The sequence below is a fragment of the Musca domestica genome, unplaced genomic scaffold, assembly GCF_030504385.1.
Source record: "Musca domestica strain aabys unplaced genomic scaffold, Musca_domestica.polishedcontigs.V.1.1 33, whole genome shotgun sequence".
Taxonomy (NCBI): Eukaryota; Metazoa; Arthropoda; class Insecta; order Diptera; family Muscidae; genus Musca; species Musca domestica.
The window spans coordinates 7,849,543-7,875,647 of record NW_026712312.1 but is presented as its reverse complement, the minus strand read 5'-3'; the positions used below and the strand labels follow the sequence as shown (position 1 = coordinate 7,875,647).

Genomic DNA, 26,105 nt, shown 5'->3' with positions numbered 1-26,105 from the left:
GAGCTCGGGATAAAGCCATTGAAATTTCATAAAAGTGCAAAAACTAACGCCGCAACAGAAAGAAAATAGACTCAAAAGAGCTAAAGAGTTGCTTCGTTTGGCCGAAAGTTTGTAAACAAACAAAATGAACGTGTTTACTTGCCAAAGAGGTCAGCTGAAAATGTGCACTTTTGGTTGGACACCAGAACTCAATCGTCGGCCATGGTGATGGTGTGGGCCGCCATAACAGCCGATGGTCACTCTATGCTCATTTTAGTTAGGAAAATCACTTGACATTTGCTTTGAAACATTTTCAAATCTCCAATTACTGTCACATACATTGTTGGTGTGATGCTGCTACCTCTGCTGTTGCTGCTGGTCTTGTCATCAACGTTAATCATTTATAGATTGATTGAAATCTAATGATTTGTCACAAATTGATATTGTATTTCTTTTCTTTTGATGACATCTATTGCCTCGGAATCATTAGAAGACTTGAGCACACGCACCCCAACAACAACACCAAAGACATACATACAAACATATATCACGACGAACGTATATATTCAGAGTTAATTTCTATCAATTAATAACAATAAAAACAAACCGAATGGTCGCCTTTCATTCAGGTATCTTGTCTATCGATCTTTCGTTCGGCAGTTTCATCCAGCCACCACCAGTAGCCACCAGTCAAATGTGTGATTGTGGCCGATCTATTCCTCCAACTGTCTGTCGGTCTGTCTTCCCATTTGGGGTCAATGATAGTAGTAGTTTCGTTTCATTCGAGATTTATTGGTTTGCGTTGTTCCGACAATCACCTCCCTGATGTTTACGGCGAGCTTTGTTTTTATGGGCAATTAAAAAAATAAAAAAATTAAAAAAAATAAAAATAATTTCTTATTATTTCTTTGGCCAAGTGGATGATGAACACGACGAATCTCCGAATTCGATTTGAGTTTTCAGTCGTGGCCAAAAGCCGGGCTTGTTTTTCCCGAACTTGTTATAATTATAGGCTTTTCTTTTGCTTTCTATGGGTGTTGTTATTATTGTTATCGTTGTTAATGTTGTATTTTCATTAGCAACAGCGTAGCTCTTTTCTTGTTGTTGGCCAGAGTTGTCGGCCCTTTTTTTTGGGTCCATTGTTGTGTGTAAAATTGGTATTAATCAATTCGGTTAGTTCGTTGATTCGTTTTGTTGTCGATTCTATGTGGTATTTATTCGTGGGAGCCGCACATCATTTCTTTGATCTGTGCCGACATTTTGATACTGTTTTTCTTTTTTTTCTTTTGATTTCGATGTTGTTTTCCATTTAGAATTTTTTTCTTTTATAATTAGTTTCGTATTAGGTGTGAATTATGGGGGAAAACTGGAATTTGGAGAAAATATTGATCAACTATGATTTATATCCATAGATGAGATATGGGAAAAATAAGCGTTAGAGAAAAATCAAAATCGTCTTTATTGACACTTTTCCTTAAAAAATAAGAATTAAGTTACGAATTGTGGAATTTTTGTGGATCATTAAATATGAGGAAATTATGTTGTCTCTTGCCAGGATCAGGGCTTAAGATTTTTATTTTTTGAGAGAAATCATTTCTTACCTAAGATTTAAACACGTCAACAGGAAAATTAAATACTATAGTGCAAAGATTGCATAAGAAAATGTGTGGGAAAGGATGTGCCAAAAAAAAAAAATACTTATAGCTGCGTATAAATGACACGTTAGTTTTTTTCTACTCTGAATAGGTATTTTAATTCATAAAATTAGCAACCATTTTATCTCAGTAGGGGCTTAATTCATTCCTTTCCATACAGTGGTATAGATGGAATAAATTTAGTAATATCAAACAAATAAAAATACTGTAAGTTCGGCCGGCCCGATCTTTGAATACTCTCCACCATTTGGAACGATTTTGGCAATTTAAAAAAAAAATAAAATCCGTTAAAAATTTTGTTAAAATCTTAAAAATATCGAATGTAGCCGTTATATTAGGGTCTATACGACGACGTGGACATGCATAGGCAACTTTTGTCGTAAGCCATTACAATATTCAAATGTGAAACTTAAATATGAAAAAATCGGTGAATAATGTAGCTAAATCATCAAACTATCGAATATCGGGAGGTACCGTTATATGGGGGCTATACGAAGACATGGACCTGCACAGACAATTATCTGACACAGGCTATAGTATCCATTACGAACTTCAAATATCAAATTTGAAACAATTCCGGTGGATAAATGCTTAAATCATCAAAATACAGAAAAAAGGGAGAGCTATACGAAAACGTGGACCTACATGACCCATTTTCAAAACCAAAAGTCCTGCAGACATAATATACATTTGAGTAAAATTTTATCATCCTACTTCATTTCATTCGGATGATTTCTACAGAAGGATTGATGGACGGACATCGCTAAATCGACATAGAATTTTATGCTGATCAAGAATATATATACTTTGTTGGGTCTAAGATGTATATTTCGAGGTGTTATAAACAGAATGACAAATTTAATAAAGCCTCCTCTATAAAATATGGAGGGTGTCTAAGAGATCACACGTTTTATAGCTTTTAAGACTATGGGTTGTAAATATTTTAAGCTTTTTTGAACCAAAAAGTTTATTGCACCTCGAAACATTGGCCCACGATAATTCTGCATGGGGTAAGAGTTTAACACAGGTCAGAAGCCTACCAATTTGAACCTATTGAATCTAATGATGTTGGATGGCCATTGGATAATATTTGGCAAGTAAAATAGACCACAACTTTTGAGTGATAATTTTTTGAATACCTATTAGCATGACGGAGGCTTAACTATGGGGCAAATCCTACCCGACAAAAACAAAGGCAGCATTTTTGCAGGAGTGTATAGCATTATTTCAAAAACTATACTAAAATGAGTTTGAACCTAAGAGGGGTTTCCAATATATTATTGTATTGTGGGGTAACATAGGCAGGCCGCACGACTATTGCCTCTGCTGACTGTTTATCGAAAAGCTTATTCTCTTTTGATATTCTGTCTTCTATTCTTCCAAAAAATGGCGATCTCTTGAAAAATATAACTTTTAGATCCTAATGACTGAGCCTTTCTTATGAAATTTCGAAGCAAAAGCAAAAAAAAAAAATGATTTGACACCCTACAACACTACAATATGTTAGAAGCCCCTTTATGTCAAAATCCACTTTGGAAGATTTCGCTTTTGAAATTATGTAACGGAACTCTGCCCAGATATTACCCTTAGTATTTTGACCATTTGCCCAATGTTTATGCACTCCGTCGTGCTGTTAGTTGTTCTGATCCATTTTACAGCTAAATATTATCCAATGGTCATTCAAAATGCTAGAATTCTTCCCAGCACTGGTTCATTCGAATTTTTAATTTTTTTTAAATTAAATATTTTGCGATCAAAAGCTAGGGGCCTCTCTGTATCTCCAAATATAGAGTCATCCACATGATTTGCTTGTCTACGATATTTAGCTATATTCGTCAACGAAATCAGCATAAAGAGACAGAAGTTCGCCTTTTTGTGCATTTTGGATATCGCCTGCACGATATTTTCATCGTTTCGGTAGAATGGATATTTTGGTATTTTTTAACACAAAAGTAGTGTTCCATTCAATCCGCTGACCTTAACTCTAACTTTAAGCGAGATTTCGTGTCCTTTGGTTTCTATTTGTGACCTTTATAACAGCTGCAAAATCAGGAACATTCTTAGTTGTTGGTCCATTTCAACCCCTACATATATTTTCGACATCTTTGAAAACAATAGTCCTAGCCCTAGGTCTACTCATCTCGGTGAGATAGGAAGATCCATATCTACTTTCCTATGTGGGAAACCAATATTTCGAGGTGTTACAAAATTTTTGACCCAATCAAACTTATAATACCCCTAAAATATAGTGTTGTAGGGTATACAAAAAATAAAATTAAAAATTTAGGCAATACTGCGGAAAATGTTGAATTCAGGGCATTCCGACACCCAAATACAGCCGTTATGTCCTAATTTTGAAATAAATTGAAAACGGTGTTAGTTCTTGATAGAGCTGAAATTGTCAAACATAAAAAAATCCTAACATTTTGTGTGGATGTCACTGCTGGTATCTTGATTAAAATATGGCAACGGTTTTGGAAATTTGTACTATAATTGTTCGAAAAGTACTAAATTTGGTAATTGGTGAATGTATAGAGATATAGAGAAACTGTTACCTTTTTTATTATATTGCCGCAAAAGCCAAATCTGTATTAACATTAATACTTTAGTCACTTAAACATTCTTTAAATTTAAAAAAAAAGTTTAAACCTTGGAACTACGATATGCATTTGAAAAAAATTTTAATGACCTGTTATTTAAACGAAACAGGGAAGTGACAAATACCTCAATTCAAAATCTTTCAAACCACTGTAGATAAATGTTCTTCCTTTTCTATCCCAATACCCCAGAGTCAATGTCGATTGCCATGATTCATCGAAAAAAGGTTTTCATTCAAGAATTCATTCATTCAAACATCTATCGGTGTTACAGGTCGGCTCTTTCCTGTGATGTTGTTTTTTCGACTTGTTCATTTATGTTCTCTCCTTTATTTTTGTATATTTACGGTGATTATTGGCAAAGAATCATCATTTGTGGCAACATGGAAAGAATACAACGACGACCAAAAAAACTAAAATATTGCACAATCACTTCCACATCTTTAATGAGATTTATTTGTCTTGCAGGAATTCCTGTTTTATTTGCCGGTTTCATCTACAGCGTTTGTTTTTGTTTTTTACCCCCGGCATTATCATCCATTATCCGGAGTTTTTTCCCCACTATAGACAGTGTGTGGAGAAAGATACCTAGAAGAAGATATGTACTTCCAGCCTTCTTGTGGCCGCTGAATACAAATACTGGTAATTTCCATAAATAAATTGTAATGTCTAATCATTCATTCATTCACTCACTCACTCGCTCGCTCATGTTACTACAGATACAGATAAGTATACAGATTGCGGATGAAAGAATGAATTTTGTCGGCTCATTAAGTTTTTTTTTTTTTTTCTCTCAAGTCTATGTTCTGTGATTACCTTTAATGTTAATTGTAATTTAGTTGTTCGTTTTCATAATTTCTTGTTGCCAGCGATTTGATGCAGTTGGTGGTATTGTATGGACCACCTAAACAGATATCATGGTGTCTGTGAAGAGCACATTTAAAAAAGTTTACACTAACAAGTAAGGAAGCAAAGAAAGTATCAGTTGGTTTGCCGACAGATATGTACCCCCTGCATATGGTTTGACTTTATTTTACATATTTCTCGAAATTAAGAAAATTCGTCAAAAAAAAGTTCCAAAAGGAAATGATATATCACATCACATTTTACTACAGTTGTTATTTGTCCAAAGCATTGTATTCTTCCTCTTACCTCCTGGTAAACATTTCCAACGTTCTCCACTAATAAATAAACGTGAATCAAAGAAAATCCGTTTCAGGACATTTGGAGTCGATCTGGCGATGTCCGTCCGTCTGTCTGCCTGCCTGGCTGGTGCGCACGATAACTCTCAAAGAGAGTATCCGTTTGATCCAAACTTGGTACATCTTAATATTATTATCAAACTTAGATCAAGTTCGAAGATGGATAATATCGGTCCACTTCTTCCGGAAAATCTGCCACAAAAGGTCGAAATTTTAAAAAAATTGTACTGGACAAAAAGAGTAAGGATAAAACGATTTTGCTCCAAATTCTAATATTTGCATCAGTGCTAGGTCAGGTGCGAAAATGGACAATATCGGTTCACTCCATCAAGTACCTCCCCCACAAGTGGTCAAAATTTTAAATAATTACAACACTCATAAAATGTGATGTAAGAGTCCGATTGTCTTCAAATTTCACACATCCCAATATTTATATTAACCCAAGATGGACAATATCGGTCCACTCCTTCTGGTACCTCCCATACAAATGGTCAAAATTTTGAATAATACAACTCTTATAAAAAGTGATGTAAGAGTCCGATTGTTTTCAAATTACACACATCGCAAAATTTTTATTAACCCAAGGTCTGGTCTAAAAATGAAGCTCATAAAACACGAAATTAACACCCGACTCCATTCAGACTTGGCACATCTAAATATTTCCATTAACTCTAGATCCTTTGTATAGATGGAAGAACATGGACCATTCCTTTCCGTACCTCAACCACAAAGGGTAAAAGTTTTGAATGACCAAATCGATTATAAAATTCGAAATAAGCATCCGGATCGCTACATATTTCACACATCGTATTATATATACTAACACTAGATCTGTGTGAAGATGGGAAGTATCGATCCACTTCTTTTGGTACCTACCCCATAAAGGGTCAAAATTATGAATACCCATAAAGCACTTAAAATGCGAAATTCACACCTGATTTCATTCAGACTTGGTACGTCTCAATACTTTCATCAACACAAGATCTGTTATAAAGATGGTAGAGATCGGACCAATCCTTCTTGTACCTCCCCCACAAAGGGTCAAAGTTTTGAATAACGAAACCGATTACAAAATCCGAGATATATATCCGGTTATCTTCATATTTCACACATCCCTTTATTTCTACTAACACTAGATCTGCTGCTAAGATCGGAAATATCGATCCATTCCCTCTGGTACCTCTGCCGTAAAGGATCAAAATTTAAAATATCCTTGAAGCTCATAAAACGCGAAATTAACATCCGATTTTCCATTCAGACTTCTCACATCTAAATATTTCCATTAATTCTAGATCCTTTGTATAGATGGAAGAACTTGGACCATTCCTTTGGGTACCTCAAGGTACCCTCAAGACTTTAACATTTTCTTAAAATTATAATATATCTCATATAAAGTGATGGAAGTAAGCAATACAGTCCAAACCTGGCACGAGGTAATATTTTATTATATTTATTTAGTTCCGATACGAAATGGAAAATATTGTCCCATTCCTTCGGAAACTACCCCATAAAGGGTCAACAATTTCAACTTTTGAAATTGTTGTTCAAAACTTTTCTCCACCACTGTAGACCGTTTACTATTTCACTTTAATCATTTATAATATGATCGAAACGAACATGTTTTATGCCGGTTGTAAAAGACGACGAAAGAAACGAAATGCCAGCCACAAAAAGACGATAATGTCACAAAACAAATGCTACAAATGTTGCCTTTCATTCAATCCGTTTTTGTGGTCACATCGAAAACAGTAACACGGCATGGAATTGAAATTGGATGTGTTACTGACTTCAGCCAGCATCATCGGCAACAGTTACTTGCTGCTGCTGCCATGTGACAAAGTGTCTGCCAGTCGTACTACCGAAAATTTATAGCCTCTGGCTGTTCAATCTCTGAACCAAAATAATCGTAATTTACATACGGGATTAATTATGCTGCCGAACAGACACCGACAGACAACTTCCCAAATGAAAAAAGAGCAGACAGAGTGTCGTAAAGCTGGATACCACAAGTCTGTCGGTGCAAACGTCGTCTGTCTGATGGTGGCATTTTGGTATTCAAAGAAATGGAATAACGATAACCTCAAATTATAGCTAACGGCTTTAAAATGAACAGCTACCGATTTGATTATTGATAATATTTTGATTTATCTTCCAGATATACAAATTACTCTTTTATTTCTTTCCCTCTCCGAAAAAACGCATTCTCTTTCGTGTGTGAGTTTGTGTCAACTTCTGAATGAAATGAACCCAACCACTAACCATCAGTGCAGTGTAGCTGCTTCTATTTCATTCCAAATAATTTAATCAGACCATCATCAAACACTTTACCACACAATGTTTAGCCCATGGCTAATATTTTGTTTGGGTTCAACTTCTTTTTAACGTTCTCACATGGGACACGACAAATTGAATAACCCAGTGAAACTTTGTGCGCCAAAGAGCTTTGTGGCCAAACATTTAATTTTTTTGCAAGGACAATGTAATATATTTGCTGACACACAATTGGCAGAAAACACAGATAAATATGACCATGGAACGCAATTTTTGTAGAAAGGATTCGAATTCTTTTCCTAGCTGATGATTGGAAAAGAAAATGTCTGATTGAAACGTGAGATGAAAATTATAAACAAATTATAACAATTCTTGAAAAAAACAGCAGTCACTTCCTTTTGACCCAACACCAACAATTGTCTACAAATATGTTTGCTGGGTTACCTTTACCAATCATTATAATTTCAAATTAACCAATTTGATACTGTGGTATATTTATGTATATGGAACATCGTTTCCTTTTGTTTGTGGTTTACTTTCTGAATGAATGTGACATTGTCTTGCCTACTGTGAATGAAACTTAAACTTCGATATTTAATCTCTGCTTCTTTAAAACTTGCCTCTGGATATGGTATTTTGTGGCCGCCCACCATTGACATTTGTCAAACGAAAAACTGTTTTAGTTCTTTCTTTGTTTTTCGAAACCAAATGATAAAAATGGAATGTGTGGAAAGTAGATCATTCGATATCGGTTGATCGAATGTTTAAACACATTAAGATAAAAACTAAATTTTCCGTCATTAAATTATTTAAATTCGAATTATTTCTGTTAAATTAAAATTGAAACTAATGAAGGAAAATAACGCAAAGTACTGCATTACATTTTTTTTCAACATTTCAACACATACCAAATACACTTTTAATTTAATTTTACTTATGGTATTTTTTTATTCTTGCTCTCCCAGTTTTATGGCTACCTTATCCTTAGTAAGTTGTAAACTAATGTACAATATTAAAAAGCTAAATACGTAATTGTTCTAAAAGTCAAGAAAATTACATACATAAAAAATTGCATCAATCTGAAGATCAGGACATACTCAAACAATATTGTAGCTTGCGAACTTCAAAGTACTTTACACATTGCAAATAAATTTTATGACGCTTATAAATGAATCATTTTACCATCTTAATTTGTCCGATAGTGTCCCACCCACACAAAAAAAAAAATTATAAAATCGTCGAGACATAGGCACAAATATATAAGTTACTTCATAAAAATTCGAACATTTTCATACTCAGAAAGCAATATCCTATTTATTCTACGGTAAACTTTTAATTTTGTTATCCGGACTGATTTTTTGAGTCCTGAAATCGTTAATTTTTCAACATAGCAGAAAATTGGAGGCTACAGTGCCGATGTAGCCAGAAATTTCCTTCGATCCCATTTCGAGGGCTCCCAAGAGACAAAATATGGGATTTTCATGCAAAATACTGTAAATATATATAAAAATGTATCATTTCGGATTGGTTCCGGGCCCCCTGGGACACTCCTTGAATACGTCAATGGGCAACATTTTCAAGTTCCAAAGCAAGAATGTATTCTACTCTTTAAGATTTTAGAATTACAAAACGTGGACCGTGAAAACTCAAAATGTCAAATGAACTCATTTGGTTATTGTGTTAAATTCTGTGAAATGGCATAAATCAGAATATACCAATATAGGGGTCGATGCCACCAGTATTCAAAATTTTTGCAAAGCTGAACGTCATCCTTTGAGAATCTGACTCGGCAAAAATTCAGCTAATAAGTTCACTGAAGAAGTGAAGAGCACCAATTATAGTGAATTGAAGTGTTACACTTCATTCTGTATTGAAAAAATATTGGTATGTGTAAAATTTAAAGAAAATCTAAAATTGATTTATGGTAACTTTTTGTGGGGGAAGTACCAGAAGGGGTGGGCTGATATCTTTCAGCTTCACATCATATTGTGCGAATAAAAATATTGAGATGGGTGAAATTTGAAGAGAATCGGGTGTGTATTTTCAGTTTTATGTGTTCTATGGCTATTCAACATTTGTGGGGGCAGTACGAGAAGGATTGGCTCATCCCAATGTTTGAACTTTGAAGAGAATTGGATGATCATTTCGCGCTTTATAAGAATTGGATGTAAATTCACATTTTATGATCGTTTTGTTATTCAACATTTTAACCCCTTTGGAGGGAGGTACTAGAACGAGTGGTCCGATATATTCCATATTCACGATAGATCTTTTGTTAATAAAAAATCGGATGCATTATTTCGCATTTTATGAGAGTTATAATTATTCCAAACGTACCAGAACCAGTAGTCCGATACATTCCATCTTCGCAACAAATATTATGTTAATAGGAGTATTGGGATGTGTCGAGATTGAAAGATGCTCATGTCTCATTTAATGAGACTCGTGGTTAACCGAAATTTGTTACCCGCTGTGGGGGAGGTACCAGAAGGTACCGAACTCGATCTAAGTTCGACAATAATATTACGATGTACCATGATTAGTCTAAATCGGATACTTCCGTTCGAAAATTATCGTGTGGATCAGTTAGACAGACGGACGGACATCCCTACTGAAACGGATTTGGTTTAAACCCGTTATTTCGATGAGGCACGTCTTAATCGTATGAAATGATTTATACACACTGTAACCATATGACTGAGGGTATACAAATTATCTTAACCCTCAGACAAACAAAAAAATTGGAGGTTCCATTGAATGGAGTCTGTATATAAAAGTGGAAGTGTACTGGCAACATTTCATCAGGAAAAAACTATATACATATTTTATCTGCAACATTAAGAGGAACTGTTTTATTAGTGTTTTTCCTGAACGTGGACCTGTTAACCAATACAGACTGTACAGCCGAAAATTGAGGTACCTGAAGGGTTTCGCAGATATAATCATCTTCACAACAGATCTTGTGTTAGGAAAAATGTTTTTATGTGTGAAATTTGAAGAGCGTTGAATGCTTGCATCGCTTTCGTGGAACGATTTGTTTTTTAAAATTTTGAACCCAATGTGGGAAAGATACTAGAAGAAATGGTTCGATATCTACCATTTTTGTAACAGACCTTGTTTTTATGTAAATGTTGAGATGTACCAAGTCTGAATGGAATTTGATGTTAATTTCGCGTTTTATGACCTTCAAAATGTTGACCCTTTGTGGGAGGTGCCAGAAGGAGTGGACCGATATATCCCATCTTTATAACAGACCTTGTGTTGATGAACATTTTGAGATGTACCAAGCCTGCGTGAAATCGGATGGTTATTTCGTAGTTTATGAGCTTCAAGGATATTCAAAATCTTGACCCTTTGTGAGACGTACCAGGAGAAGTTTACTGATGTATTCCATCTTCATACCAGACCTTGGATTAATAAAAATATTGTGATGTATGTAATTTGAAGACAATCGAACACACATTTTATAAGAGTTATACTTATTAAAAATTTTGACCTTTGTGGGGGAGGTATTTAATGGAGTGGACCGATATTGTCCATTTCCGCACTCGATCTATGTTTGGCAATAATATTACTATGTTATAGTTTTTCGAATGTTTTGAATTTCTGGGTGCAGGTACTAAAAGGAATATACCAATATGGCTCATATTTGTCTTATAGCTGATTTTGACAGAAATATTGGACAAGTTATAATTTGAAAAAACATATGCTATTCATTACAAATTTACGAGTGTTATTTATATTTAAAATGTCTAACTCTTATATTGTCCATATTCCAACTTTACTAGGCCTGTGCTTGACTTGGACAATTATTTGGATGTACAATGATTCGTCCAAATTGGATACTCCCTACGATATTTATCGTTTGCAAAACTTTTAAGAATCTAGCGAAGGCGATATTATTTTCCACAGCAATGGTTTGGTAAGTATCGACATTTCTTTTCTGTCCATATTTACTGCCAGATTAAACTTTTTTTATTTTGAAATGTTTGCCCTACTAAGACGGAGGTCATTTGTAGATATTCAAGTTGAGCTTATAAATGGAAACTTCAAGAATGTAAAGTTTTTACAACGATAACTGATTTTCCGTTTATGATATCGAAAAAAAAAATGGAAAACTCGTAGATTCTTGCAGGTTCTGGAACAGATCAAATATATGTTTGTTTTAATGTTGGTATCGTCCTACATGATATTTTTTGGACTTATCTGTGTAATGTGGACTGTTTCAGAAATTTTAGACTAATTTGAATCCTAGCCCTCACTTTACTCAGTCTGGATAGAATTCTCTCAACCTCTTTTTCTGTGTACTCTTTACGGCCAATATCCTTGTACGGCTGTGGAAAATCAACTTTGCCAATATATGATCATTTATATAGCATAGATAACTTGGACCCAAATCTTGGACCCAAATCCGAAGGTATCTCTACAATTTTCCCATCCTTCTATCCGTTTGTTAAAGCATGTAGTAGACGTTTCTTACAAGTGGAACATATATGACATGTCCTAAATATTTGTAATTTGCTTTTCCATCCCATTATTATAACCTCCACCATACTATGGAGGGTATATTAACTTTGTCATTCCGTTTGTAACTCCTCGAAATACTCATGTCAGACCCAACAAAGTATATATATTCTTGATCAGCGTAAGATTCTAAGTCGATTTAGCGATGACTTTCGAATGAATTGTGATAGATGGCCAAAATTTTGCATACATGTTTATTTATCCAGTTGGCAGGTTAAGTTCGTAAATGGGCCATGTAGGTCCACGTTTTCATATAGCCCCCATATAACGATACCTCCCAATATTCGGTATTTTAATGATTTTAGCGTCATTATTCAACAGAATTGTTTCAAATGACGTATTTGGAGTTCGTTATGAGAACTACAGTCTGTGACAGAAAATTGTCTATGCAGGTCCAGTTCTTCGTACAGGCCCCATATATCAGTACCTCCCTATATTCGGTATTTTGACGATTTTAGGTACAATGCCCATCGAAATTGTTTGAGATGTGGTATTTGAAGTTCGTAATATATGCTACAGCCTGTGACAGAAAATTGTCTATGCAGGTGCAGGTCTTCGCACAGCTCCAATATAACGGTAAAAATCATCAATATATCGTATATAGGGAGGATACGATATATTGATGATTTTAGCTACATTATCCACTGTTTATTTCAAGTTTCGAATTTGAATATAATGTAATGGCTTATGACAAACAATGCCTATGTAGGTCCACGTCGTATAGACCCCAATATAACGGCTATATTTGGTATTTTTAAAATTTTAAAATAATTTTTTTAGGAATTTTATTTTTTGAAAATTTCCAAATTCGTTCCAAATGGTGGAGGGTACTGTTTTTTAACTTGTTTAGTCATTTGTATAGTATTTTTATTGTACATTGCAATTTCCATTTATTAGGTTTTCCCCAATACCAAAATAAATACACATCGAATTGAATTGTTTTATCATTTGTATCTGTATGTTTTGTTATATTTATCTTCAATTGATCTTTTCCAACTTATTTACAATACAATTAGCTTTACTTACAGGCTACGTTACAATTAATAATACACAGATTGTTTATTTATTTTTTTTTCAGTTTTAATAATTACAAACTACTTGCCATGACATTATAAGATATAAGAGCTAATTTCATGTTGATTTTTTTCAAAAAAAAAAAAGTTTTAAATATAATACAATTACAAGTGTGTTACAAATACTATCAAACAAAATAAATTATATAAATTACAATATTTACAATAATAAAGTGTGGGGGGTTTTTTACAAAGAAAAAATTTTACATGAAAATGAAAGAAAAAAGAATATAAATAACAATTTAGCCAAATTAGGAGTAATCTGCCGAAAGGTTCTGGGACAAAACGCGGACCAGCTGTGTTAAGTCTTTTTATTTTTGTTCGCCGAAAATAAAATGGTGATGAGGTGTGTGAATAGAGATTTCCTTTTAGAGGATTGGGGTGATTGGGTGCCTTCCTTAGGATTTGAAGATCGTTGTGGGGGAGAAGACTTTGGGTTTCAAAAGTCTCTTCAGGTTGCATTGATTCCAGCAACTTTTGAGACTTTCCTTGTTCCATCTGCTCTGTACCCGAAGCATCCTTTAAAGCTTTCAGTTGTATGCAATATCCGGGGAGTTCCCCAGATATCTGTTGGTTTTGCTGAAATATTTACGTATGATTTTTACTCATTTCTGAGGACTTAGGGCCTGCATTGCCGCTGATGAGGCATGTGATGGATGGGCCGACAAGCCGGGCATCATGCCGGCCGCCGCTGCCGCTGCCAAACCTTCCATAACTACGGCATCGGGATGTAGAGGTTTCTTTTTCAATATACTGAGATCATTGACATTTTCCAGGAATGATTTTTGCCCTGAAAACACTTTGACGGTTTCAAAGTCTTTCTTGAGCTCTTCAATGTCACGTTTTTGCTTGGCCCGACGATTTTGAAACCATGTAATAACCTGGGCATTGGACAGGCCCAACGAGGAGGCAATTTCATCACGATCGGCTGGTGAGAGATATTTTTGGTAGAGAAAACGTTTCTCCAGCTCAAAGATTTGATGATTGGTGAAGGCGGTGCGGGACTTGCGTTTCTTTTTGGGTTGCGGCCGATTTGAGAAGAGATCAATGTGGGATTTTTCTGTAAAAGGAAGAAATGAGAGGAGAAATTAGTATTTTATTTTATTTAAAAAATAAATAAATAAAAATTGTTGCAAGTTTAATTGGAGGCACCCTGTATTTGATTGATCATTGCCCGGTTGTGTGGTTGAATGCTAAGCATTTGGCAAGTGTTAACATTTTTCTAAATACCCTTTGGCCATAAATGGCTGCAGTTAATTATAGCATTTAGTTTGAAAAAAATCATTTGTTTTCTAAATAATTCTAGCAGCAAAAAAAATCAGCAACAACAACCACATCATGTTTTGCAATTAATTGCAGTTATACGTTTTAAGGAGTTAACCATGCCGCTTGTTTGCAAACTTGTCACTTTCAAATGACTTCCATGCAGAAAACGCTAGCCAGCTTGGCTAACAATGTCAAGCTGTCACCGTGGAGGAAGCTGTGGGTTGTTGATTGTTAACATATTTAATTCATATGTGTTTATTTATATTTTTTCAAAGTTTAATTACAATCTTATTACACAAATCTTGGTGCTTTAATGAATTTACACTTAGCTTTACCATGGCAGTGTGTCTTAATATGCTGGCTGTCTTAGACATTTGCCGCTGTTTTCTAGCACCTTTTTGCCTAATCAATTGACAAGTGATTAATGATCGTGTGCTGGGCGCATAGCTAGCTGACTGGCTGGCTTGCCGCTGTTGCTTTGTAATTAATTTAAGCTTGATTTAATGTCAATAAAAAAACTTTGCTTTGGTACCCTACCCACGGCAGATAATTTAAGTTCATTGTCGGGTAAGAGGAATCTGAAAATAGTAATTTTTCGAGTTAGTAATTTTCCCCCGATTTTTGAAGTAATAACTTGGCCAGTGAAGGGTTTAAGCTATTCGACCTTCATTGGATCCCATTGATTTCCATTATTATTATTGTTGTTATTGTGGAAGTATTTTGCTGTGGCCCCCTTGGCATGGGGTTTTCACATGACCCCTTTCGAAACAGTTACATTATTTCCAATTAATTGGAAAACGATATGTTTGGCCATTATGCTGTATTTATTTCATTTTTTTTTTTTTTTGTTTTCTTTATTAAGACAATTAACATAAGCGTTTGTTGTGAGCTTGAGCTCATCAGTTGTTGTTGTGGCTCTAAAGTGATTTGGTTTTAACGCTTAACATCGATTGTGGCGGCTTAGATCACACGCATAGCGCATTGATGTTGAAAACAAACTGAATGATTTTTGGCTACTGTTTAGTGGCTTTTGATGTTTCCCGTTTGCCCCGATTTCTGGCCTAACTTTTTTTCGGTTTTAAATGGGCGAGTGTGTTTGGTATAACCAACAGGTTTTCTATGATGTTTATTTTATGATGTGAACAGTGGCTCAACACGATTTTGATTTTAATTTTTTTTTCAAGATATTTTAATTAGCCAAGAAGTCAATGGAAATCCATAAATAAATAGGGGAAAACATTATTCTTTAATTTTTCCAAAATTTCCAATTCTTATCTAAAATCAAAAAAAAGAACATTTGTTTCATGTAACCATAATCTCCAAGTGATGTACCACTTCAAAAATTTGAAGTGCCCTTTGGGAATGGCTAAGGGTATGAGACTCGTAAATGCTCAACTAAAATATTTAATCAACAATGACATTAACTAATTTATGTCAAGTGCCTCCATCCAGCCCTGGGTTTCAAGTGAAAAAAAGAAGGAGTTTTGTTTTGGTTTGTCGTTGAAAACTAAAACATAATTGGGAAATATGAGAACTCCTTTTACTCTCACTCATCAACATTGAAAAGGGTCACTCTGGGCTAAGAATATTTTCCTAGTAATTCGAACAGAGACACTTGTGAACATTTGTTTTTGGAAGAAATCTTTGCTGTCACTTGGACCATGACTAAATTTCAATTTTTCAATTTTATCCCCAAAACAAAAAAAAAAATTAATTTATGAGTTTTTGGTGACCAAATGTCTGGCAAGTTCAAATTTTATTGTATTTTTTAAAAAGTATGAAATAAAACCTTATCATTTGGTAGTTATTTTATTATATGATAATTTTTTCGGGTTTCCCAAAGGCCCAAAATGAAATATTTCAAAATATTTTTTAAGATTTTTCAGTAGATTATTACTAATTGTCGTTGGGTGCCTAATGGTTATTGATTTCCAAACTCATTATCCAAATATTTAATCTCAACACTTTTCTTTGTAGAGATAATCTGGGATTTTTTTATTTGAAAATTTTGCTCTGAGGAAATTAGGGAGCTGACGAGAAGCTAAGGAAAGTATTTATTTGAATCCTTTTGATTTGAAAAAATAAACAATAATTTACTATTTTTGTTATATTGAAGTTATGAAACTTCAATATGAGTTCCATGCCTACAAATAAAAATTATAAAATGGGAAAAAATATAATAACCAACGGCGTAACGAGACCCATACTGTACATATGCATGGGACTTCACTAGATTCCAATTTTCATTGCTATCTTCTTAGGTCATTGTAAGCTCAACTTGAAAGAGAAAATTATGAAATATTTTTTTTTCATTTCTCCTTCGAGGAGAGATAAATGATGTAAAATTTGTGATGAAAAGGAAAGTCATAGAGACTCTATCACCCGAAACAGAAAATTATCAAAAACATTTTTTTTATTTCTCCTCTTCTTCGAGAAGAGCTAAATGATCTGAAATTTGCAATGAAAAGGAAAGGCAGAGAGACACTATCACACGCTCACCACTATGCGACACGTTTAGCCGTTAGTTAAGCGGCAATTTGGTGGGGATGATGACTTTCAAGAGCCTTTCTCGAAATAATTTCCAGAACAAACCAAGTTTGACTTAAGTTCTTATTTCAGAGAAAAACTTGTTTTTGTAGCAATATTTTCGGTCGTTCAAAAATTTTAAGGGAGAACCCAATTTTCTTTGGAAATTTAGAAAACTTTGCTATCTGAATGCCCTATTGGTTCCAATCTGACAATTTAAGCTAGGCCAATATTGGAATATTAGAAAAATCCCAAATATTTCAAACTGAAATTAAGTTTTCACCCATCTTTCTTCTTCCTCTCCCTCATTCAGACCAATCATTCTCATGTCAACTCAAAAATAACCTCATTTGTTTTCATTCGTCAACACTTTATAAACAATTTAAATATTTTATTTATAAGCAAATATTTTTTTGGCAACCATCTCCTATGAATGTTTGCTGGCTCGTATCTTCAAATTTATAAACATTTATTTAACAATTAAATTTATTCGATGCTAATTTCTTGTTATTTTCTTAAGACATTTTTCTTTGCCGTTTTTATTCGTTTTTTTTTTCAAGAGGTAAATGGCATTGCGTTCTGTGCTGCAGTTGACATTCCTCATTAATTTTTATAGATCTTGTTCATTTTTTGTTTTCTACTTTATTTTTGACAGCTAGCCAGCCAGCCAGCCGGCCAGTCGGTCATTATGGCTAATGTGAAAAATTGTGGCAAATATTTACAGAGATTTCATGTCTGCCGTATTTAGACCATTTTAATGGGAATTAATTAATTTTTCAGCAAATAAATGCAATTAAAATGAAATTCAACTCAACGCCACAATGCGAAAGAAAAGCAAGGGAAGAAGGTGCTAAACGTAGAGAAAAATTCTGGGAATTTGGCTGAGTAATGAGAAAGTGAATTTGTCACAAATTCTAGACGAACAAGTAAAAGGGGGTTTAAGTTCGGCCGGTGCTATGTTTACCTAAATTAGAAAATCAATCCGCTTTAATAATAAAATAAAAAATATCATATTATCAACCAATTTGGTTGGAAATTATGTCAGAAACCGTTATGTGGAAAAGTTTCAGCTGATTTGGTTGGAAATTGAGGCTAACACCTTCAAAATATTGAAAATCGGGAGATACCGTTATATGTGGGCTATAACAATTATTGGACCTGAATCGAACATTTTTAGGAGAGAGGTGACTGGCCAAGAACCCTATATGAAAAGTGAGAATTTCAAATAAGTTCCTCCCAAATATACCCTATTACTTGCCTTTGCATTCACAAAGACGCATTACCGACGGAAGACCACACAAACCCATCAAAACTTGCCTCCTCTAAAATTTTAATAAAAAATCCTCCCCAAAAATAAAATCTTGCCACTTACCATCCGATTCATCAAAATCTTTGGTTGTCATCTGGAACAGAGCATCCAATGGTGTGTCATTTTTCACTTTACTGCCATTTGCTGAACTGCCACTACTGCTGCCATTGTTAGCTGTTCCCGACTGACCCGCATTACCAGCAGCACTGCCCGTACTACTGCTGCTGGCCCGATTATGTTGAGATCTTTCCAGACTACCCTGTGGTGAATGGCGGGGATGATGAGCCTCGGACGATGAACGATTTGCAATTTCGGGCGAACAACAATCACTGGCTGCCGAACTGGAACGATCACTGCCACTCTCGGAGGGTATTATATCCATGCCGTTCATGTGGCGCAGCAACTGGGCCTGGGCATTGAAGTGCTCCTGCAGCTGCCGATGATAATCCAAGGCCAGACGTTGTTCATAATGTAACAGGGCAGAGGGGATAAAGGGTCGTACACCGGGCATGGGTCCCAATAAATGGTCCCAGGGTCTCACAACATGACCAGAGCCGGGAAGTAGCATGGCAGCTGCTGCAGGATGTGGCACCAAATCCAAGGGTTCTGTGCGGGGTTGAAGCAAACCACTTGAGGAAGTGGTACTGTGCAAATGTTTGGTGGTGGCGGGTGCTGCTGGTGGCGGTGAGACCGAGGAGTCCCTCTGTTTCTCATGGCCCAAAATATCGGCAATGGAAAAACTCTTGACCCCCTCCAAATGGGATTTAGTGCTGGCTGCCGAAGAGGATTGATTTGATTGTTGTTGCACCGGACTGGGCGATCTTTCTTTGGCATCACTGTCCTCGGCCGACATACGCAAACGTTTCAATGGCTGGAAGTATTCCTCAGGCATTGCACCGACGGCAGCCCGTGTTAGGCCGGCAGCAGCGGCCGCCGCCACAGCATGTTGATGCATTATCAATTGTTGTTGTTGCTGTATCAAATCCATGGCCGAGCGATTGTGGGCCGCAGGCAGGGGACTGGGCGCACCACCAACGGATATTTCCGATTCAGCAGGACTGGCGGGACGCATGGTGGGCGGACAAAGCATAGTATTTGGCGAAACACCACTTAACAAAACACTTTTGGATTTTTTGTTTCCAAATTTTTCACAATTTTTTCCTTTTTTAGTTTTATTTCAAAATTTTTTTTTATATTTCCATTTAATTTTTATTTATTGGAATATGTTTTCTTTTTATTCAATATTTCACTTGATTTTTAGTATTCTTGTTGTTTGTATGACAATATATGTATTTAGCAAACGCGCGCATTTAACAACCGATCTCGCTTAATGTTCACCACATACTGAAATCAATCAAAGCACAATCATTGCTCAATTTGGTTCAAGTCACTTCTCTTTCTCCTCTCGCCTCGAGGGGTGCTGTTTAACTTCTCACTAAATTGTAACAGTTTCTTGTTGTTGTTTTTGTTGTACACATATGTATGGATGTATGATTTGTTTTTCTTCTTGTTAACACTTTGCGATATGGCCAAAACCAGCAAAAGAGCGAGAGAACATTTACTTCTCTTTTGGTTGAAAACACTATTTGCCGTCGTCGTCGCCTCTGTTATTTTCTTAACAATGATGATAAACGACAGACGTTCGAAATGTTGATACAAACACACAAAAAAAAACAAGAAATCCAACGACTGAGTTGTAGGACCTTTCCATTCGACGCTTCACAGTCAACTGTTCGAAACTAGATTGAAAGATTGCTAACTAGACAAGTTGATTTTCTTGTTTTTTGCTTCGCTGCTGCTAACTGCTGTGTGAGAGAGAGAGTGCCTTCGGAAAACAGGCAGGGGTATGGATGGATGGGTGTGTGTATGGATGTGTGTGTGTGTGCTGGCCAAAAGACATATGGTTGGTTGGTTGCTTGATTGGGTTCAAATGGGTGCCGCAGAAGCTGATTACATTTTGGGTTGTCGTTGTTGTTGTTGCTCTCATTAGTGGTGTTGGTGGTGGTTGTTTAGTTAAGAGTTGCTGTTCGTGTGTGCGTCTGCCTTGTTTGTCGGTGGTTAACGTTGTTTAATGAAACTGCTGCTCAAGCAAATCATAAATGAAATACCCACAAACAGGCAACATGAAGTGAGAGAGCGACCAACACAAAACAGCATCAGACAAATGGGCTATGTAGGTATAGCACAACAAAAAAAAAACATGCCCACCCAAAACAACAACAACAACAACACCACCAACACACAACGGGGTGATTAACAAACAGCAATGAGCAGAGAGGTCTTTAAACAACAAACAAGCAAACAGTTGTGATTTGCAAGAGAGTGGAGTAACAGCATGCACATCTCTCTTTCTCTCTCGCCCATTCGGTATTGAGGAGTAATCACTAAGCTCTCATGTATGCCATCTCTTTTTTCTCAGAGGCGTTAGCTTAACCGGCCAATCACAGAACAGCATAGCAGTGTGTGTGTTTGTATGCGTACACAAAACAATGGTGGTTCATGTAACGGTAATTATGGCGTTCATCACCGTAGCTGTGGCAAACAAATTTAAGCGTTATCACTTCAAACGCTTAATTTAATGATTGGCGTCTGTTTTAGTTTTCTGCTTTGTTGCTGGTTGCTGTTGCCGCCTGCTTAACACCGAATAAACACGAACGAGAAGCAAATAATTACTTTTCCATATTGCCCTTCTCTAACGTTACTGTTGCTGTTGAAAATCTCTGGCCCAAGCCGGAGTTCAATTTAGTTTTTTGTAACAAGTTTGTATTTAGGCAAATTGTAATTATTTGTTAGCTCCAGTCATTCGTCAATTTCAAAATTATCAGTTGGTCTCCCTTTCCCCTCCATCCAACCAACCACTCAATATTGTTTTCGTACTTAACACACACACACCAACGACTCTTCAATTTTTTGAAGTTTTATCTATTGAAAAGCAACACAAAACCACCAACAAAATGTTAAAGCTATTCATCAAATTGTCAAGGGCAATTAATTTATTTGCCTGCGTTTGTTTTTACCGTCGCCTCCGTTGTTAATTTTTGCAGAAACTTTGAAAGTTTGACGTTTGGTTTGTGGAATGTTTGCAGGATTAATTAATTAGGCAATTGCCGGTGATTGTTACAATTTGTGTTTTTGCAAAAAGCGCGACTGTGGAAAGGAATATATATCTGTGAAATAATGAATCTTTGATAACGGTGATATTAAAGGGAGTAATTTTAAAAATATGTTATAAAGTTGAATTAAATAAAATGTAAATTGTAGTGCTCCCTTTTGGAGAAAATTAGATTTTTTTTTATAAAAATAAAGCTCCATGTTTTTCTTTTCATTCGGTAGTTTTGGATCACAAAATTAATTAAACAATAATGGATTGCACTCTTAACATCAGGTTTTTTTCGAATACGCAAACAGGCATGAACAGGGTACTATCAAACTTGTTGTTGTTTTTATTACAAAAGTACTTTTGTCAAATAAAATGCCCCTGCATTACCGGGACAATCGGTATCCATTTAACTTTTAATTAATTTTTTTTTTTTTTTGGATTTTCGTTTCTTTAATTTTTGTCGTTAAGTTTTCGAACTATTAACCATAGTTTGAATAATTTTATTTTTTTAATTTTGTAGAATTTGCAAATTTATTAAAATAGCGTTTTTTGCCAGTAGACGGCACCATTTCTTGATTTAGCTATGTATGTCCGTCCGTCCCTCTGTCGTGTGTCCATATTAAATTGTAATCTAGCTACAGGTCGCAATTATGACCCGATCATCAAGAAATTAAGAATGGTGGTGGGGTGAGGTTCAGAATATAATCTTATTGTTTTTGGAGATGATCGCAAAGTATTTAAAGAGGTTGAAATTGACCAAAAACAGAAAATATCCAGATTTTCAGCTCTACAGGTCGCAATTATAGACCAATCGACGCGGAATTTTTGCATGGGGCTAGAGTTTAGCGTTTTACAGAATCCTAACACTTTGTTTGGTCATCGGACAATATTTAGCGGGTAATAAATAATACAATATAAATACGAAAATGTCCACTAAACCGTAAATATTTTTAACCCCGGCGAAATCACAAATACATAAAAATATCACTTCTGATTGTTACAGTGATACTGATAGCCAAGATATCGGGCACATAGCAAGATAGGTATAATCTATATGTACAGAAATTTATGTTATTTTTTCGCTATAAGTCAAGAACCGCTGGATTGATTTTGAAAATTCTTAACAATTTGGAATGGCCTCTTCCCAGAATGGAAAAAAGAAGATGAAGATAAAACTAAGAAAATCGCTCAAAAATATGTCAATAAAATAGTGAATATTATTCTGTCAATTTTTTTCATCGCATGCGATTTCTTTAAATTTGACTTACAATTTTGTACAACAACAACATGTGTTGATTCTTACGAAATTTTGCATGAAGGTAGGGTTAGGGTCAGAACGGAAGCCTATTGCTTTAAAGATGTATATTTAAATGGACCACAAAATTAAAAATTTCCTTGATTTTACAGTTGTTCTACGGGTCACAATTACAAACCAATCGACACGGAATTTTGCACGAGAGGAGAATTAATAGTATAATTAATTAATAGCCTTTGCTTACTTGTTTTTAAATTTGTTTTTAGTTAATGGTGAGTCCTTCATCCAAAAGAATTTCATAATTATAAATATTTTCTTTCCTATTGTAGGCTAAGAGCAATATATTTAAACTCAAATAAATAAGAATTTTATAACTTAGTGAAAAAAGAAGTTTATATTAGCTTCGAATTTTACTAAGAAAATGTGATTTATTCTATTTGCTCTGGAAAAGATTTGCTAGTAGAGCCTTAGGCAACTTGAAGGGCTTCTCTTGTTTAATTCACATAGACTTAATCGCAATAAATTTAAAGTAAATACTTCTTACCAAAGAACGACCCTTGAAAGCCATCATCCACACCAAATATGTCTAACGAGCCGCTCAACCAACGGCGAAACGCAAACTTAGCTCGAGTTTGGAAAAGGGCAATATCGTCTGCCAATTCTGGTGCCTCCACCCTAAAAGGGTTCTATGTCCCATTAAATTCAAATGTTTTACACCAATGTTAGACTAAGCCTTCTTTTTTTTAGGTATATAGTGTCTTCGGCAATATTGCAAATAAAAATAAGAAGAATATATTAGTCAAAAATTGTAATGGTCAACGATATTTCTTCTTGTATTTGTAAAGTGAGTTAAGGAGAAAATGGAACCATCGGTTTTGATCTGAACGTAGCAAATCATTTAACACGATATGGCAAGGCACCATAAAATGAAATAAATGTACCACTATTATATGTTTATGTCTCCGATATTTTGATGATTTTTGCAGTATTTTTTTAAGTTTTTTTTTTTTTTTGAAAATTTGCACATTCCTTCCAAATGGTGGATGGTATAAAAATTTCGGTCAGGTCGATCTTTTAAATTTTTAACTTGGTTTTGTTTTTTAACTTTTAGTTTGGCTTCTATAAACAAAGGCCAAAGTGAAGATGATATATCCAAAGTAAACGGCCATAGACCGCAATGTGTTAGCATCTATTTTTATATCGGCCAATGAGAAAAGCTACTTGTAAATTCAAAAAAAAAAAAATTACAGTGACATGAAACATATTTAAAACTACTTTACAATACGCAGCTGAAGCAACTCCTTATTATTATTGAATAACACTTTCACAAATAAACCCTTTTTAACTCGTACTCCTTTCATTCATGGTCCAACACCTTTAATGAAACTATTTATCATACGATCCACCTGTACTGAATGAAATACATAAATTTATTTCACTGAAAGGTATTAATTTAGTCTAACACTTTAACCTTTTCATTGGTGGCGGCTTTTTTTTACAGAACTACCGTTGCTCAATCGACGTTTAACTCTATCCGCTGTGGAGAAAATTGGAGGCACTTTGTGTGGGTTTTCTTTCACCTTTTGTCGATGACGATGATGCTGTTGTGGCTGCAGTTGTTGGATTAATCAAAATCTAATTTAAATTCAAATTTATCAGCATGGGAAGCGAACCACACACGTTGCTGCTGCAACGGAACATGCCTTACGAATAGGGGAGCAATCAAAAGGATGTAAATGGGTATGGTTGGGCCTCCACAATTTCCACCGCTCACACACAATCAAATCTCATTTATAACCATTAAAACTGAAACGGCAACGGCAGCTATCAACACCAACATCAGTGGGGAAGGCCGACAACAGCCAGCGCTAACATCACCCAATAAATTTCCATTTTAAACCATGGCACAGGTGTAAAGCGTGTGTGTGTGTAGTGCGTTGGCTACGCACTCAGAGCGGGGAAACCGCGGGAAAATAGTAGAATCCAAGGCAAAATACAAATCAAATGGTGACCACAGGATAAAAATCCTTACAACAAAATGTGTGTGCCTTGGATAATTAACACTTTCCCCAAACAAAAATTTTCCTGGAAGAGTTTCCCACGCAATTCCCAACCAAGGCAGGGGATAAGGTTTTTTGGAGAAAATTAAGATTATAAGACAGCTAAAGAGATGAAACATGAAAACCTTTTTGTCTACACATCCGTAAAGAAAACGTTCGTTTAACCACTGGTAGAGGTGCGCACATTGGGTTCAAAAGGAAAAATTGTGGTTTTGGTGCTTTTTTTCAGAAAGGTGTCTGATACAAATTTCGTAATTCTTTTTTTTTGAGATTAGAATCATTTCAATTGGATTTTTTTTAATTTCTACTTTTTTGAGATTCGAAATTTTTCATTTGTACTTCGAATTACTTAATTTAAAATTCAAACCAAAAAAAAGAAAAAAAAAATAAATAAATTAAATTTTTGCTCGCCTTGATATTTGTTTGTTGTTATACCCCTCACCATAAGAAAGAGGATATTAATTTTGTCATTACCCAATAATAATACCTTCGCAATACCTCGAAATATTCATTGAAGAACCCATAAAGTTTGTTTTTAGTACTCCTAAGCTATGTTGACAATGGCCTCCGTTATTTCCGCACCAATTCCCGACCCAATTATTGAATAGGTCGGCGTTTTAGTGAGTAGTTTAGCTTCTCCCAAAAATATGCAACATAGGTATACCTCACAAATTACGAAACTGGACATTTTAGGGATTTTGAGAATAGCCATAAAGTCATAATATCTTCAATAAAAAGTCATTTGTTTGGTTTATCGACGTCGTCTAATCAGTTAAAAAGGTATTTTCGATTTTTACTTCTCACACCGAAATCGTTTTCCATTTCAGATCTTTGGTAGACCCATTGTGGTGGAGGTATTAGAAGGAGTGGACCGATATATCCCATCTTCACAGCAGACCTTGTGCTAGTAGAAATAATGGGATGTGTGAAATATGAAAATTGTCGAATGTTTATTTCGGATTTTATAATCGTTTTGGTTATTCAAAATTTTGACCCTTTGTAGGGGAGGAATCAGAAGGAATGGTCCGATCTCTACCATCTTTATAAAAGAGTTGTGTTGACGGTAATATTGAGATTTACCAAGTCGGAATAAAATCGGATGTTAATTTCACGTTTTAGGAGCTTCATGGGTTGGGCCAAAATGTTGACCCTTTGTGTGGGAGGTACCAGAAGGATTGGTCCGATCTATCCCATCTTTATGTCATATCTAGGGATGTAAAAAATATTGTGAAATGCGAAATTTCGAGGCAATCAAGTTCTTCTCTCACAATGTATAATCATTGTGATT

General features: G+C 35.2%; 1 protein-coding gene across 1 annotated transcript; it reads right to left on the bottom strand.

Annotated features, from left to right (window-relative positions):
• Positions 1-13,164: 13,164 nt before the first annotated feature.
• LOC101891223 (homeobox protein Nkx-3.2) lies at positions 13,165-20,120 on the bottom strand. The gene is made up of 2 exons (XM_011292975.3): positions 18,466-20,120; positions 13,165-14,361 (listed from the first exon to the last, which is right to left on the bottom strand). Exons 1-2 carry the CDS (start codon positions 19,490-19,492, stop codon positions 13,907-13,909), a joined length of 1,482 nt encoding a protein of 493 aa, XP_011291277.1. The 5' UTR covers positions 19,493-20,120; the 3' UTR covers positions 13,165-13,906.
• Positions 20,121-26,105: the final 5,985 nt, after the last annotated feature.

What these genes read in the sequence shown, in the direction of transcription:
- LOC101891223 (XM_011292975.3), bottom strand. Translation starts at nt 19,492, where the DNA reads ATGCTTTGTCCGCCCACCATGCGTCCCGCCAGTCCTGCTGAATCGGAA. An exon ending in AGATTTTGATGAATCGGATG is followed by an intron (nt 14,362 to 18,465) that starts GTAAGTGGCAAG and finishes TTCCTTTTACAG; the next exon opens with AAAAATCCCACATTGATCTC.